Genomic DNA, 18,053 nt, shown 5'->3' on the forward strand with positions numbered 1-18,053 from the left:
TTTATATTTGTTTATTTGATAAAGTTTTGCACTTACATGTTTTGTTACAATCGCGACAAAACACTTTAACTGCTTAATATTCATAAGCAGTGTATTCGGTTCAACAGGGTTAGATACTTGTGGAAAATGTCAACACAAAAACGTGAATAACTTTTAATGTTTTTTTAGAATATGCAGTATTTAATTTAGAAAAAATACATAGTGTACATTTTGGCTGCTGTGTGTTTAAATTGTATGTTTTAGGTTTTAAAAACATGAAGTATACGTCACGCTATAGTGTGTCATGTGACAATGTGTAGTTTCAAGATGGCTGCGGAGGATCTCCCATCTCAATTTGATGTTGTCATTCTCGGAACAGGTACGAAATGCCTACATTAATATGATCATTTGTAATGGTTTGCTCTCCAGACGTGTATTTTGTGGCCGGTATCGCTGTGGAAAATGAGTGTAAGGTGATAGTGTCTGTGTTTTGCTACAGACACGTGAAACAGACAGCGAGAAATAAACGCTAAAGCTAATGGGGCTGATAATTTTTGACATAAGTTATGAGGAACGGCATTTATATATTTCTTTTGACGGGCATTTCAATGTGTAATAGGAGGGAAACTGTAATAAAGAGAAAAATAAATCCCAGAATAACATGTGACATAGGCTGGTCGTGAATGAGAGATGCTGAATCACAGATGAGCTGGAGATGGTGATGGAGGAACAGTGACTTTACTGTGTTCATTCTGTATGTCACGGTCATTCCTGAGTCTATTTAGTACATAACTGTGGATCATAATACTTGAGTGACATCCTGTCTTGATTCGTTGCTTAAATCTCATTAAGTTGGCCGTTTTTGAAATGACAGTTTCTGAAGTACAAGCACAGCATGAGCATGAATGTGTTCGCCTTTGATTATTTATGTGTTTATTTATTTTATGCACGAGCTTTTTAGTCTTATTTACTGGGCAGTGGAGAGGACAGAACAGTTGAGGGAGAGGGAGAGAGAGAGAGAGAGAGAGAGAGAGAGAGAGGAGAATGGAAATATGATGCAAGCTTGAATCGAGCCTGGATCCTTTTGAGTCAGCAGCGCTTTGTTACTGTGTGCTGCTATATGAGACTGAACTGTTAAAATCATTTTTAATTCTTCAAATCTGATGGATCTGGCATATTATTATAAATAATTATTAATAATTTTAATAACTTTGTGTATTGTCAATATAAACACATTAAAATTCTACAAACCTGATGCAAATAATAAAAATAGTAATAATAATAATAATAATTATTATTATTAACACATTTCTAATAGTTAGCAACAATTATTATTAAAATAATTAATAATATTACTAACTTTGTATATATTTTGTCTATTGACTGTATAAAATGTGAAATTTTCAAAATCATATTTATTATTATGATTATTGTTATTATTAAGAACATTTATTAATCATTAATACCAACTTGTCAATATAAAAACATCAGAAATTCTCCAAATTTTGTCAAAATAAAAACATCAGAAATTCTCCAAACCTGATGCAAAAATAATAATAATATATTATTATTATTATTATGAACACTTATTTCCAAGTTATCAACAATTATTATTAAAATATTAATAATATTACTAAGTTTGTCTATATTGTTTTTTGTCTATTGACTGTATAAAACATCAGAAATTGTCCAAATCAGATGCAAATGGCAAATATTATTATTTTTATGAACACTTATTCATAATTTTAATAACAACTTTATTTTGTATTGTCTATTGTCAATATAAAACAACTGGAATTCCCCAAACCTGATGCAAATAATAATTATTATTATTATGAACTTGTTATTTCCAAAAGTTATTAAGAATTATTATTAAAAATATTAATAATATTGCTAGCTTTGTCTATATTGTTTTGTCTATTGACTGTATAAAACTTCTGAAATTCTCCAAATCTGATGCAAATGTCAAATAATAATGATAATAATATTTATTATTATTATTATGCACAATTATTAAGTTATTTTCAACAATTATTATTACAATTATAAATAATAATACATTTAACAACAACTTTATTGTCTCTTTTCACTGCCTGGTAGGCCAAAAAGCTAATAATAATAATGATGATGATAATAATAATAAAAAAATTATTATAATATTATAATTTGATAATTTAATATAATATTGCTTCAAGCTGTAAAAACAGATCTATTAATTTCTGATGACTAAGGTCAAAGTCTGTATTAAGTATTTTAAAAAGTAATTTAGCATACACTTTTTAATTTCAAAGCAATTTGCAATACACTTAATACAGGAACATCCCCTTGCGGTACTCTGTGATGGCTTGAACTTGCAGGGATCAAACCAGAAGCGAATGCTACCAACCCAGAACGAACAGCGAGCTTCACAGTGGTCAGTCCTAGTTTAACATTCCCTGGCCTGGTCTAGAGTTTAGCCCTACTTTGTTGAGTGCAGCAGTGCTCTAAAGTAGTGCACACAAACCAGTTTGTGGTTTAACAGAACTGGAGCTGACCCTGACTCTGTGACCTGCTTCAAACCCAGCTTTGAATTGTAGGTTTGTGCTGCGGACCCTCTGGAGGGCTGCTACTTTACTGGACTGTGTGGTGCAGATCGAGTCCCCTGGAATGATACTGTCCTCGTTCTCTCCAGTGTCCTGATTCAAAGCGTAGAAGTGTGTTTATATGCAGGCCAGATCCTCAGGACAGTGCTGAAGCCAGCGGGAGATGAAGTTACTCCCCGGTGCAGGGCATTGTTCTTCACAACAGGGAGGAGAGGTAGATGGGTAAAAAAGAAGAAAAAAAGAAAAGCGGGGTTAGTGCGATCGCTAAGAGCAACGTTCTCATGCTGTGATTGATGGTGTGCAAATGAATATATCTGGCCCACTTCTGGTTCCGCTCATGCAAAACCACCAGAGCCAGTTGGTCCCAAGGCAACCGGTGACACGGGGACACTCACAGCTTGGACTATTTCTGCTCAGACTCCGTTCCGTGTCAAGGTTGCTCAGACAAGCGTGCTTGTCCCAGACTCCCTAGTTACCCCCGTTTTTGCTGCTGGATACAGGCACAAATGAGGATATGGACAGGGAGCAGTTGTTAATGAATACTGCGGCCCCTATAATGATGCCTGCTAGACCCTCTGACTGTGTGAAGAACTGCGTTCCCGTCGGTCGCGCCCCATCAGCTGGTGAACTCGCACCTGACCCGGCTGTCCCCAGAGAGTCGATGCTCTGGGTCTGGTGTGGTTGGAGCAGATGCCTGTGGACCTTTTCATTTTTTTATATATTGTTTGGCTCAGAGGTCCACAGTGAAATAGAATAATCAAGAACAAAACAGCAAACCAAATTCCCCCTGGCTTCAGGTTATTTTGCTGCAGTTGGTGTAGTGTGGTTTATGGAGCTGATCAGGTACCTATGACATCAACAGAATACACATCTCTCAAATATTTTTTTGAATCTTCTGTAGATGTTATACCCCAAAATGAACCTAAGCGATTAAGAAATGAACCTGGAGCTTACATGTATGAAAACGCTCCAGTTTTTGCACCGGGTTGTTATACAGGGCCCTATTTTCACGATGCAGAAAACGTGGACGGAATCGCGGAATCCAGTCATAAAAACAGAATTTACTGTATAACGCGGAATGTCACTGAATTTGTAAAATTTTTGATAAATAAATAAAATGTAGGTCAGTACAAAAATGTAGAACGGCTGTAGAAAATCAATAGCAGTTTATACTGTAAATCTAAGGCATGGGATGTCAAAATTTGAAAGTCCCCCTGTAGTCAATTATTTTATCCCTTAAAGGTACAATTTGTAGGACCTGCCACTAGAGGGCGCACTACCAAAACAATAACAATCGCGTGGTTTGATGACGCTAAGAAGGTGCGTGGAATGATGGGATTTGTTGTCTTCTACACAAACGCTGACGGCCATCAATCAGACGGAAAGATAAATCATGGATTTAACGGATGAGGTAAAGTTTTATAAATGTATAAACTATGGATCAGACGCGTCCTCGCGTGGGTCTAGAGACGCGATGCCCCGCGTTTGGCGTGTATGCCCCGTAATACTAATCGTGTTGATCGTTATAATGGCATACGTTTTCTGTAAAGATACGAATCAAAACAACTCACCTGTCGAGTAAAACACAAGCGAGATCGGCATCTCTTTCAAGGTGAAGTTTGTCGCGAAGCTCTCTCCATCTAGAAAATGCAACACCGATATTGATCCTCGCTCTTTCTCTCCTCTTGTCCCAAACTCTTCTTGGGTCGTTTGGTTGGCCCGTACGCTTACGTTTACGGGAGCTGTCCTTGTCGACAGAACCAGCGGCAGATGGTAAACAGTAATTATGTTCCATAAATAAGTAACACAATTCACCATAAAACGTGCAAGAAATAAATAAGGAACTGCTTGAAGCAAGCTAGTGGTTTGCTGGACGCTAGACACTACTTCCGCATTTGTCCACGACACTGTTGTCATGTGGTTTCTATGTCAGTAAAGGCGGTAACAAGGGGTAACTGACGTCATTGACAGGCGACTGCACTGCCCCGTGTCACTGTTTAGAATGGGAATTTTCTCATGATTTACAAGTAGTTGAAAACATTACAGATATTGTTAGTTACAGCTGGACAAAATATATAACACTAGCCTAGTGGTTTTTGGATATTTTACTGCGAATATCTTACAAATTGTACCTTTATTTCGTTGCTTTTTGGAAAACATTCAGATGAAATCCTGCAGGTGCCCGTGCCTTCTCCGTACATGAAATAAATGCACATGCTTGAATGAGCGCGGATTTCCAGCGTATTTACTTACCAGGTAGGCTAATATCTATGGTTTGATTCATTCCAGAGGCGGCCAAAATCAGAATTTATAATGGACTGAATAGCTCTCTCAGAACTTGATGTGCGATTCCACACTGACTGACATATTCACATGAATCACGGTCACACGCCCAGAGCAATATTGTTTTAGCTATGTTTTATAGTATCAAAATATTTCGAAGGACAAAAACATGAACTTTATTGGCTTTACTTCAAGTCAGCTGTCACTTTACTTTGGCGTGATCCCTTATGCGCTCGCACACTTGGCACAGCCCTTGCGACGGTTCTGTCATTCATTAATAGGGCTGCACGATTATGACAAAAATCATAGTTGTCGATTATTCCCTTGAAATTGTAATTGCGATTATTAATTATGATTATCACTATTTACATTGAATGATGTTTTGAATAGCTTTATATCATTGTTTGATCCAATAATCATGTTTTGCTTGGTCTGCTCAAAGTCACGCTGGATTTTCTTCTTAGCGTAAGGTTGAGAGGTCCATCTGTCACACTTTTCCATGTTTGTGGAGTTAGTTCCTGGAGTAAATATATAGGCTGTGGTGTTGTCACGATACTGGAATTTACTTTGCTACGATACCTTGAAAAGTACTGATATTCGATACCATTTTTGATACCACGGGGGAAAAAAACAATATATTAGAGAAAAAGATATATGCCACAATTCTGTCTTTGTCAAAGTTCCTTTGACCTCATGATTCTCATTTGCTCTGACATGCACTGTGAGCTGTAAGGTCTTATATAGACAGGTGTGTGGCTTTCCTAATCAAGTCCAATCAGTATAATCAAACACAGCTGGACTCAAATGAAGGTGTAGAACCATCTCAAGGATGATCAGAAGAAATGGACAGCACCTGAGTTTAGACTTGTGCCGGTATTCGGTAATGCGATACATCGCGATAATGAATATGCACGATATTGTTATTGTGGGCATTTCAAAATACCGTAAATAATAATTACCAATTATTAAAATTGTTATAATGCATTTAAGAATACTTTCCCCATCAACCGTATAAAATGCACAACACCACTGTATTCTGCGTCAAAAGAACACGCCCAAGAACAAGCCCAAAGTACATGAGAAGCACATGGCGGAACGAGTGAAGGAGACGCGCTGAATGAAAGTGCACGTTCACTCTCTGACAGCAGAGGGCGCTGATGGAACAGCAAAGTGCAACGGTTACCTCGGAAACGCCATAAACAAAGCAACTGAGCTAGTGAAGTTTTTAAAATGCCTCAAACATATATTTTAATCTGGACTACAACATGCCCTAATGATTAGAAATGTTCTGATTATTATTTTTTTTGTTCAGTAAAAATTAAAGACATACGGCTTCATTAGTTAACATGTTAATTCATTATTACCAAACTGACAATGAAAAATAATAAAGCATTAATTATTCTTAGTTAATGTTAATTTCTTAGTTACTGTTTAATAACATTACTAAAATCAAAAGAACTTATTTAATGGACCTGAGATAAAACTAACAATAATCAGTTGTATTTCTTAACTCACATTAACAAAAAATAACACTTTCTGTAACAAATGTAGCTGTTGCTCAATCTTAGTTAATGCATTAAATAATGAGACCTTATTGTAAAGTGTTTCCTGTTGTTCTTTATTATATGTAAACATTCAGAGTTATTTTTGTTATTACAAAAAGAGTTCTTAAATTTGTTATACTATGACAACACTTTTTTTTGCAACTTATTTCAATATCCTGATAATACCGTATACCACGATAAAAGCTTCAGCAATTAATCGCAACTTGAAAATTTGATACCGTCACATGCCTACCTGAGTTAAATATGAGTGTCACAGCAAAGGGCCATGTGATATTTCAGTTTTTCTTTTTTAATAAATCTGCAAAAATGTCAACAATTCTGTGTTTTTCTGTCAATATGGGGTGCTGTGTGTACATTAATGAGGAAAAAAATGAACTTAAATGATTTTAGCAAATGGCTGCAATATAACAAAGAGTGAAAAATGTAAGGGGGTCTGAATACTTTCCGTACCCACTGTATACCGGGATAACCTGGCTTCTCTCGAGACTTTCCTGTTTCATAGATAATGATATGCTAAAGCCTGCCGGCACATTGTTGTTATTGGTTACAAGGTAGTCTGTGACGTCACAAACACCACCGATTTCAAACCGCGGGTTTTAGACTGTCTTTGGTTTACTGCGGTTTCAAACATAAAATACTCAGCAATGGTGTTGACTTATGAATTTGCACATGATTTGTCTTAAAGCATATTAAATACACTACATAGACATATAAACATAATTAAAAACTTGATTTTCACCACAGGAGGACTTTAAAGCCTGAGGCCATCAATCATTTGCCAGTATATTGTGTAGCTTAAATGTAAAGTTTACCCAAAAATGAAAATTCTATCATTTACTCACCCATGGCTACGTTCACACTGTCACTTTTTGGGATTGACAACCACATTTACTTACAGGTGTGAATCTCTAAGTGTCCCGTTCACGCAGTCTCAAATACTGTCTGTATGAATGTGCAACAGGAGTCAATCCCGTTTTCTTTTATCAGTAACATTAGTGACAGTGACCAAAGTAACATCAAAAGATCTATAAAACTGAAAAGCCTCATCACTTTGACACGACAAGTGTCCAATCGAGCCGTGAGTTCATCCATCAAATCTTCATTAACCGACAGCACCTTTTATATCTGGGTGGAGAGCGGAGCATTTGAGTCGTGCGTAAAACACAAAACTGATGGGAGCAGATCCCTAATATATCCGCTGATAGACGCTTGCTGTCAAACGCACTCGTGTGTATCTGTGTTAAGCGCTCGGACTTGGTGAAGAGTGCCAAAGATTTTTTTTGAAGCGTTGATCATTGTAGCCAATCACAGAGTTGTTTAAGAATTCACTCAACAGTGCTCAAAATGCCAGGGGAAATGCTGGTATCATCATGTTTTTAAAATTTCAGTACCGCTTTGGTACCGAAGTCGGTCTTTTTGACAACCCTATACAGGATTGACAACTGCATTCTGCTGCTGTGTAAATGTTGCCCATGTTACTCAAATTATTATTATTATTTTTTGTCCATACAATGGAAGTAACCAAAACTGTTCAGCAACCAACAGAAAGTCATACAGGTTTGTAACGCAGTGAGGGTGAGTAAATTATGTTTTCATAATGATGGATGACGTGGAAAAAATCTGCAGAGTGCAGAATATAGTTCTTCATTGCTCTGCTTTGTGATTTTGAATAAATAATAAACTGATAAACAGAAATATCAATAATCTGCCCCAGTGTCAGTTTATTAATTATTATTTAGTATTTTACAGCTTTAAAATAGTCTGGTATCATTATTTGGTCAATTATAAATCGTATCATTAATTTGATAAGTTATCAATACACATTAAAAAATGTGAATTAAAATTCCATTAAAATATAAAAAAAAAAAAAAAATTATTTGCATGTGCTATGTATAAATGATTCAAATAATTATTTAGCTTTAGACTGTCTAAAAAGGCTCGGATATGTCCTTTAAATTGGCAGTGTTTATTTCTTTATTATGTGACAGTCCTGTCGCTCTCAGCATGCTTCCCAACAGCGTACTGATATATGCTGTAAATGGACACCTGTACTCGTCATCGCCATAGAAGGGAAAATGGTGCCATACGTGAAAAATCTGTGTATAATTATAATTGTATAGGGAGCGCAAGTGTGAACCTTGTATTGCGTCCTGCTTCCTCTGAAATGGAATTGCATTGCTGAGCTTGCAGGAATCATTTTTAGAAAAAAATAAATGTGGTGGCCAATTTCATGCTGAAAATGTTTGATATGTTGGTAACCAGATAAATTACTGTTTGACCTGTGAATTAGTTTCCCACTGTATCTTCCACATTATTGTTTTTCTGGCAAAATTTAGATGTAATGTCTCATGTGAACACATTTTGTAGCACATTTTTTTTCTCACCATAATCTAGAAGGCCTGCTGCAACCTGTTCATAAAAAGCTTAATATTCTAGTGATCTCGTGCAGTGGCAATAGCAAACATGTTACAAAAAGATAATCCAGTTATACATTGTATTATTGGGAAGTACGTCTTTTAAAAGGAGGGAGTCGTGTGTTAACTGGGAAAGAAATAAAGTTCATTATTGTCTGAATTCTGTATCATTCTGGCTCATTGTACTGTCCTGATATGGCCAAGATGCAGCCTGCACTCTAGAAGCCAACTTAACACTGTAAACCCAATAAGTTGTCAAAACTCAAAAATATTGAGGTGATCAGTTACATCAAATTTTTTAAGTTAAGAAATTCAAAGTTTGGCAGATTTCAATTTTGAACTCATACTTTTTAATTACTCCTAACTTGAAATTTCTGAGTATTTTGAGTATTAACAGTTAATTTTAGTATTTATTCTCCCTTTTGAGTGTCATGGCAAAGTATGCTGAGAAATAGAAATCCAGCCCAGGGGAGCGTTTCCTAAAAGCATCGTTAGCCAACTAATATCGCAAGTTCCGTCGTAACTTACATAGTTCAACGATTTGGTGTTTCCTGAAACCATAGTTCAAACTAGGGATGCACCGATCCGCCTTTTTCACTTCCGATACCGATCCCGATACCTGGGATTCAGTATCGGCCGATACCGATCCGATCCGATCTTCAAGTAATAAGAAAAGCGCTAAATTACCTAATAAACTGTATGCCTCACTTAGGGCTGTGACGGTCGGCATGACAACCGCGCCACCGCGGTCGTGGAGTGTCACCGGCGGTGTGGCGTGTATATAATATATAATCTCAAAGGTCGGGTTAACCGAGAATTTTCCGTCATTGATGGAATTGTTTTTAGCAGTGACGGAAAAAATCTGCAGCCTGTCCGTCATTTTGACAGATTACTGAGGCTGATGTAACTTAACTGTAATTCCCACCCCTGTCCAGTAGGTGGTGAGCGTGCTCCAGTGTGGCAGCAGAGCGCGAGTTCAGTCTCCAGAATAAAATGAAAACGATGCCTTTGATTACACACACCCAGTTTGTCCATTTTATTTTATATTATAATACTTATGCTTACATAAAGTTTCTAATCCGTTTTGTTTTAAATAGTTTTTATTTTTGTTGTTGCTGACTAAGTTTATGGTCAATGAATGGCTTTTCCTACGTGACATTGTTTACAACACTGATTGAACTGACGTGATACAGATTTCGGTAAGCTACTGCAACTTTCAACATATTTTTTTGATATTCATTCATGTTTATTTCCTTCTGTAAAGTAGTAAAGAAGAAGAGATGATCGCGTTCACTCACGATCCTCAAAAAGTGTTGAGATGAGATATAAGATGAAAACTGAAAAGTGACGCAGACTTTAACTTTTCATAATACTTTCTTTTCATAATATAAATAATTGCATAGCCTATGCCTATTTGTTTATCTTATACGTTTGTGAATACATATGAAAATGTGGACGAAATCAGAAGCTATTAAATGTCTTATAATTAAAATATAAAAATTAAAATGATGCAGCAACATATGATAGATAGGACAGAACAAAAAAAAATGCTATTAAACAATCTTTCATTGCGCAAAAATATTATAATATGAACGGCTCCCATGAGCGGCACAAAGCGCTTTTATGCGTATCCCGTGTGCAGAATGATGTGCTTGAAGCACCATGGAATCAGCGCGCAGCGGCAGCGATCCGCAGTGAAAAGTTCAAAGCACAAAGTGAAGAAAGATTGATGCGTATTGTATTACCGGTATCTTGATTAAGTATAATAATAGAAACATTGATTCATCTTGGAGAGAGTTTCATTGTGTTGACTGTCGTAACTGAACGCGACACGCAGTCTGAATGCTGAATGGAGAGTGACTGACAGCCGCAGCGGAGGGAGGCCTTTAAGTGAACTTTAATTTAACAACTAAAATATTCATCTGTACCTCAAATTAAACTATGGAATGGCTTCAGAACACTTGGAATATAGTGCACAGAAACTTTATGGTGCTTTTTAATGTGTTTGTGCCTTTTGTAGAGCTTAACAACAACAGAATAGTACACGCACAATATCGGATTTTGGATCGGTCCCGTCCGGCCGATACCCGATCCGGCAAAAATGGCAGTATCGGCGCCGATACCGATCTGAATATCGGATCGGTGCATCCCTAGTTCAAACGAACATTCGCAAACTGCATCGCAAACTTGTGTGGTTGGAACGACAGCTCTTGAGCTGTGTATAGAAGCATAGTTTCCTGTTTTAATGACATGTGGACTTAATGTCAGCTTGCTTATTTTGCTCAAGATAACGATTTATTAAGTACAATGTATATTTTTTATTTAGAATATATACAAATGTCATTTCTATATTTTAGTTTGTCAAGAGATCTAAAGCACCGTTTTTGAAGAGTGCGCTTGTGCGTACGTGTTCTAGTATGTCAGAACAAGCATTTGATTCAATTTGAAAAATAAAGAAAAATAACTGATGAAAATAAGAATTAGTCCTCTAATGTCATGTCCGTAATTTATAGCAGAAATTTTAGCATTAATTCGATCTCAAACGGATTCATTTAAAGAAGTTATTTCTCACCACCTGCGTGACGTCATTCACCAATGTGGTTGAACAACAGGTTTGCGACAATACAGTTTCGGGAAACAGTCGTGACTAGCTAGTTGATTTGTTCAACGATGCATCGTACTATGGTAGTGAAGCAGCGAGTTACTCCGTTGTTCGGGAAACACGCTCCAGTTAAGTAATAAATTTAAGTTTTTCTAAATTAAAAGAAACAAGTTCAAAAAACTTAAAACAATGAAACAATTCATATTACATAAAATGTGTCAGTTTTTTGAACTGAAAAGAAAGAGAAAGTTCTAAATACTCATTAAGTTAATTTGTTTGAACTAATTTGTTTAATTTGAGATTGCAATACTCAAAGCAATTAATTATTTTGAGCGTTAGGTTTTACAGTGTATACCCTTTTGGGTCTAAAATGAATGTTTTGCCACACTTGGCAATTGCTCGAGATTAATAAAAAATGTTGCCAATTGTAAATTTATGAATTTCTTCCTTTTTAAATAAATTTTTTAGTTGATTGACTTAGTCTGGGTCATATTTCACTACGAACTCTAATTAAGTTATATTTTGCTCATAGAAAATACAATTTGGCAATATTTCATTAAGCACATTTTCATTTTTTTATTTACCGCAGTGCATAATATATTGTAATAAAAATGTTATAATATTTTATATTTATATTATATTATTTAAAATGATTTTATAATTTAAAATGGTAATAAGTGAAGTATTTATGTATCATGTTAGTATTTGTTATACTGCCTTTATGACAGGGTCTGAATTTCATTTTGGAAAATGGGGGGTGGATTTTTTAAATTGAGGGGGGAGTTGAAATTAAAGGGTTAGTTCACCCAAAAATGAACATTCTGTCATTAATTACTCACCCTCATGTCGTTCCAAACCCGTAAGACCTTCGCTCATCTTCGGAACTCAAATTAAGATATTTTTAATAAAATCCGATGGCTCAATGAGGTCTCCATTGACAGCAAGACAATTAACACTTTCAAATGCCCAGAAAGAAACTAAAGACATATTTAAAACAGTTCAGTGGTTCAACCTTAATGTTATGAAGTGACAAGAATACTTTTTGTGCGCCAAAAGCTTCGAAGCTTTACAAATCTTTTGTTTCCAATCAGTGGTTCGGAGCGTGTATCAAACTGCCAAATTCTGTTTATTTATATTTACTCACCCTCAAGACATTTCAAACCTGTATTACTTTCTTTCTTTTGTGGAACATAAAAAGATATTTTGAAGAATGTTGGTAACGAAACTGTTTTGGTGTGTAAATGTATCTAGTACAAATTCAGATTCAGCTTCTGAAAAAAATCATGGCCGTTGTAGCCTAAAAGTTTGTGTAATAAATTCTATGTTGAATCAAATAAAATATTCTAAAGTTCTAAAATATTCTAAAATTCTAAAGCTACTTTTTGCAATGTCTATTTCTATTTGATGCTTTTCTCATTTAACACAATTATGTTTTTAAATTATCTTTTGGGGGTAACTTCACAGCCAAATTTGATTTAAAAATTTTAAAAATTAATTAATCAGCACATCACATAATTAATTGTATTTAAAAAAAATTAATCGCTTAACAGTCCTAGAAAAAAGTATGTTATTGCAGTAATGAAAATCTAAGAAGAATCCTTAAGAATAATGTGTGAAGATAAATTATCCATATGGCAATGAGAATGTAGGTTGAAAATGTGCTTAAAATCAATGGTCCTAAAAATAGAATTCATTATTTTTATGTATATAATAATGAATCCTAAAATGTGACCTGGGCATTTTTGTGAAGTTCACCCTTGTTTCTCTTTGATTTAGTTCACATATATCAGATGAAGGTCAAGGCCTATTCAAACGCTATGAATTCCATGCAAGTAACATTTGTTTTATGAATCAAATCAATGCATCCCTATGAAGCTATTCACACCATGGTCTAAACTTTTTTTTTTCTTTCAGTGAGTTTGTCAAAAAGGTTTTTCTTCATGCAGCATTTAAGCACTCATCAAGATATAAGCCCTTTTCTGGAGCTGCCGCTTCACCCATACATTTGGATGCGCTAATGTACAGAAAGATATTTTGCCAACTGGTAAAAGTCCAAATGGTAACTGTATTTAGCAGTATTTCATGATGAATGTTCGCTGAAGCACATCAGAGCACGCGCACAGCAGCTGTAGAGGGTAAAGGATGCAGACAATGTGAACGTACAAGACTCTTTACTGAGGAGCATCATTAGAGGCTAAGCAATCATTGGCTGACAGGCCTGACTGAGATGCACGTTTAGTTCATCTCATATCAGAGCTGTGCCCTCACCTGCTGCTAATAGAGCAGCAATGAAGAAAACAAGCCAGCCATTTCACTGGCCCGTTCTTTGAGCCTGGGTTAATGTAACTATTCATCATGTTTGGACCCCATGTGCCTTTAGCTTGAATAGCCTCTATTAGCAGTCATGTGATTACAGAACACCTTCACAGATATCCCTGTGCTCTTTTCAGGTGATTGATTTCTCATGGCCCTTGAGCATTAGTGTGGAATTGATTGTTAGTTGGACCTCCAATGGGCGTCATAGTCACAGACTGCTTGCAGATTGTCAATGATCGTTGTAACAGGGTTTATGTCTTTGAAACTTGATAATTGTTAGACATCTGTGTCTAGATTTCATTTAGGCCAATGCTGACATTGACTTATGGACAATACATTTATATTGTTTTTTGTTTTGTTTTTTACTGCGTAATATTACAGGTTGATTTGTGGGTCAATGACGTGACACATACTAATTATTCAAAATATACATAAAAATGCAATTCATACATGCAGTGACTTGAATATACATCAATGTTGAACATAAATTAAATCCATTTTGATATCTTTTGGGGAGGCATAAAATCAAATATGTTGATGATGTAACTGTAGGAAAAATGCCTCACTAGTTTGGCTTTCAATTACAACCTTTTAAAAAACATAATATTTATGAATTGTTAAAGCTACAATATGTAAATTTTTCGCCGCTAGAGGTCGCCTGTTCAAAACAAAGGCGTAGCTTGATGACGGCGAGTTTGAGCGCGGATTCTTGGGAGATGTCGTCTTCACCTCACAGTCAGTGGAAAAGAATCGAAACGGGACTTGAGCTGAAATCATGTTCATGGATGAGATGATTAACATTACTGTAGTATGAAGCAGAGCAGGGCGAGTGATGAGAGACAGATGCGACACGCCTCACGATTTGGCAAAGGCTGCGATTATTTTATGCACAGCTTGTCAGAGCTGTACGGCTCTGTGATCAGTGGTAAATGCTTCTCCATCTGAACGCCAGAGGGCGCTCTTGCGCAGAAACTGCAAATATGCTCTGCCACAGAAGAAGATAACATGCTCATATCTGTAGCTATATAAACAGAAGATTGAAACGCTTTGACTAAACATGACTAATAAACACACGACTGGCTTATTCTGTGTAAGAAGCCACATCTCACAGAAGCATGCTCAACTGTTGTTATGAAGTGAGTTTGGAGTAAAAACATGTTAATAAATGTTGTCTTTTGTTGGACAAGATGTTAATAAATGCTTCTCATGTCTGGAAAGATGTTTTACTTGTGTTGCTTTTTCAAATGTACATTATATGCGACTCAAACTCACAGTGCTTTCCGATGGATTAGCATTTGGAGCCATACTTCACTGACAAGCTGCGCATAAAAAAAATAAACGCAGGCTTTGCAATTTCATAATCGCACTAAGAATTGCGTTTAAGCTATAATCACGTTTAAGTTCAATGTTATTTTTTGCATCGTGCAATAAATCATGCAGCCCTAGTTAGTACTCAACTGAACAAAATATATAACACTGGCCTAGTGGTTTTGGGATATTTTACTGCTAAAATTTTACATATTTACATACTTTAATTAATGATATCTGTAAAAAAAAAAAAAAATACTTATTACTTTGAAAAATATATTTAAAAATGTTTCTGAAAATAATGATAATGAGAAAGATACAGGTAATTGTTAAATGACCCTTTTTGTATAATTGTATTAATATTAGACTTTTTAATGAAATTCAAACAATGAGTTACTATGACAACAAATGCAAACATACTTATATCCCAGCCACGGCTTCTCTATAAGGGAAGTATATTCATTCAATACATAGACCTCTATATAAACTGGATCAATAATAAATTGTAAATGTGTTCAGCATTCTGCAACAAATATTTTTCTATTTAAGTTGTAAAGTGAGCAAGATATGTTAATTTTCCAATGTAAATCTGTGGTGAAAAATGGAACTGCTGCGCTTTCTAATTGAGAACCATTGGGGCAGATTTCAGACTGCCCCACTTATTTTCATGTTAGCTTGCATAAACATCGCTCCAGACCAATCTATACCAATCTGCTTAAGCTATGTCTATGTTAAATATGTAAATGTTTATCATAAACTAGCGCTGAGGCCCAGAATCTGCCCTACCTAAATTTACAGTCAGGAGCCGCTACTGTTAGAAACCATGACAACCAAGTAAACAGAAAGGAAAAAGAGCCGCAGACGTGCATGACCGAGATGAAAATGGGGCCTTGGCAGACCGGGGTGGAGCTGGTGGGAGAGAGGACAACCGTGGAGGCGGAGGGAGCCCGGTGGACCCGAAGGAAAGAGGGACAGGGTGTAGCCAGAGGCCCGGAAGTCCGAGGCGCAACCAGGGTGATGATAGGATGAACGAGTGAGCCCGGTGCAGTCTGAAGGATGACGAACCATGGTGGAGCTGATGGGCCGGAGGACCGAGGTGGAGTTGTAACCACAACCACTAGCTCACTTTGGGACGTAGTGAGTGTCAGTAAAAGGGATACTCAGGTACCCCTACTAATAACAAACAACGGTTTCGTCAACCTCCGGTTGCACTGCGCCGATGTGGCACAGGCAGTGACGTCATAATTGGCCACTGCTCGTCCGTTCAATGTGGTCAGCGCAGCATCCCAACCCGGAAGGCTAATTAGCACACTTCACATTAAACAATCACATAAAATAAAGACATAACCAAGGAGAAACATCAGACGAAGTGTAGGGCTGCAAGAAACGATTATTTTGATAATCGATTAATCCATCGATTATTAGAACGATTAATCGACTAATCATCGATTATTGCACTGATTAATCAGTAAGCTTTGTTTTATTCTACTTTAGCAATTAGTTAAAATATTGAGTTATACTGTACTTTAACTAGTAAATAAAACAAGGAAATCACTTCAGCTTTTAAAAGTGTATGTTTAATAATTTTCAAGCCAACTGAATAGATCAATATCTTTCAGGTTAAAAAAAATATAATTACACTGCGTTCCAAATTATTATGCAATTGACATATCAGTAAGATTTCAGTACAATAAACATTCAGATTTTAGTTTTTCTAAGAAAATTTTTGTTTGTTTATTTATCCATGTCTTTTTAGATAACTGGTATCAATCTCAGACAAAATAATTTGCCAGGTCTATGGAAACCCTACTTAGAGGTTGTTCCACATTATTAAGCAAGTCACAGTTCTCATGCAATATGGGGACAAAGAAAGATCTTTCTGAAGATGAAAAGCATGAAATGGTGCAATGTTGTGCAAAAGGCATGAAAACAACTAATATTGTGTGAAACTGAATGGAGATTATCAAATTATCTTAAGATTTGTGAGTGATTTAGCGCACAGCAGAACTCGGTCAGATAAAGGCTTATTAATGAAAGTTCCTATCAAAAAAATGTATTGTATTAAAAGGGCAGCTATAAAAAAAGCCTGTGTTGAGCAGCAAACAGGTATTTGAAGCTGCTGGTGTATCTGGAGTCTTGAGAACCTCACCATGCAGGCTGGCAGTTGTGCGTAAAGATGCATTTTAGACACCACTAACCAAACCTCACAAAGAGAAACATTTACAGTGGGTTTAGAAATACATTTTCAAACAGTTTTATTGCTGTGGTGTTTTTTTTGCAGCATGGGATAGTGCATAGTGCATTGTACAATAGTGCATTGTACTATGTACTGTCCTCCTTTTTATACCATAGCTGAAAATGGCCAGTTATGAACTCCACATATCTTGCAAAAGTCATTTTAATACCCTCTCATCTCACTTCCCAGTATTCCAGCCCAAATCATCACCCACCAGCTCCTTGCTGACGTCGCAGTCTTGTTGGAACGTGGTGGCCATTCACCAACCATCCAGAAATCCATCCATTTAGACCATCCATTGTAGTACGGCATTAGTCAGTGAATAAAACTATTTAAAAATGAGTCTTCATGTATTTCTAAACCCACTGTAAATGTTTCTCTTTGTGAGGTTTGGTTTGGAGTGGCTGAAATGCATCTTTATGCACAACTGCCAGCCTGCATGGTGAGGTTCTCAAGACTCCAGAGACACCAGCAGCTACAAATACCTGTTTGCTGCTCAACACTGGCTTTTTTATAGCTGCCCTTTTAATATATATATTTTTTTTTTTGACAGTAACTTTCCTCAATAAGCCTTTATATGACCGAGTTCTGCTGTGCTCTAAATCACTCACAAATCTTATGATAATTCGATAATCTCCATTCAGTTTCACACAATATTAGTTGTTTTCATGCCTTTTGCACAACATTGCACCATTTCATGCTTTTCATCTTCAGAAAGATCTTTCTTCCTCCCCATATTGCATGAGAACTGTGACTTGCTTAATAATG

The 18,053-nt window shown here is 36.2% G+C and overlaps 1 protein-coding gene across 1 annotated transcript in view; it reads left to right on the forward strand.

Moving 5' to 3' along the window:
• The first annotated feature begins 276 nt into the window (after positions 1–276).
• chm (CHM Rab escort protein) overlaps positions 277–18,053 on the forward strand; it is a 94,406-nt gene continuing 76,629 nt past the window's right edge. The window contains exon 1 of the mRNA XM_048165438.1: positions 277–358. Coding sequence (XP_048021395.1) covers positions 292–358 — 67 coding nt within the window. The 5' untranslated portion in view covers positions 277–291. The remainder of the gene's footprint in view (positions 359–18,053) is intronic.

The sequence above is a fragment of the Megalobrama amblycephala genome, linkage group LG18 (assembly GCF_018812025.1).
Source record: "Megalobrama amblycephala isolate DHTTF-2021 linkage group LG18, ASM1881202v1, whole genome shotgun sequence".
Lineage (NCBI taxonomy): Eukaryota > Metazoa > Chordata > Actinopteri > Cypriniformes > Xenocyprididae > Megalobrama > Megalobrama amblycephala.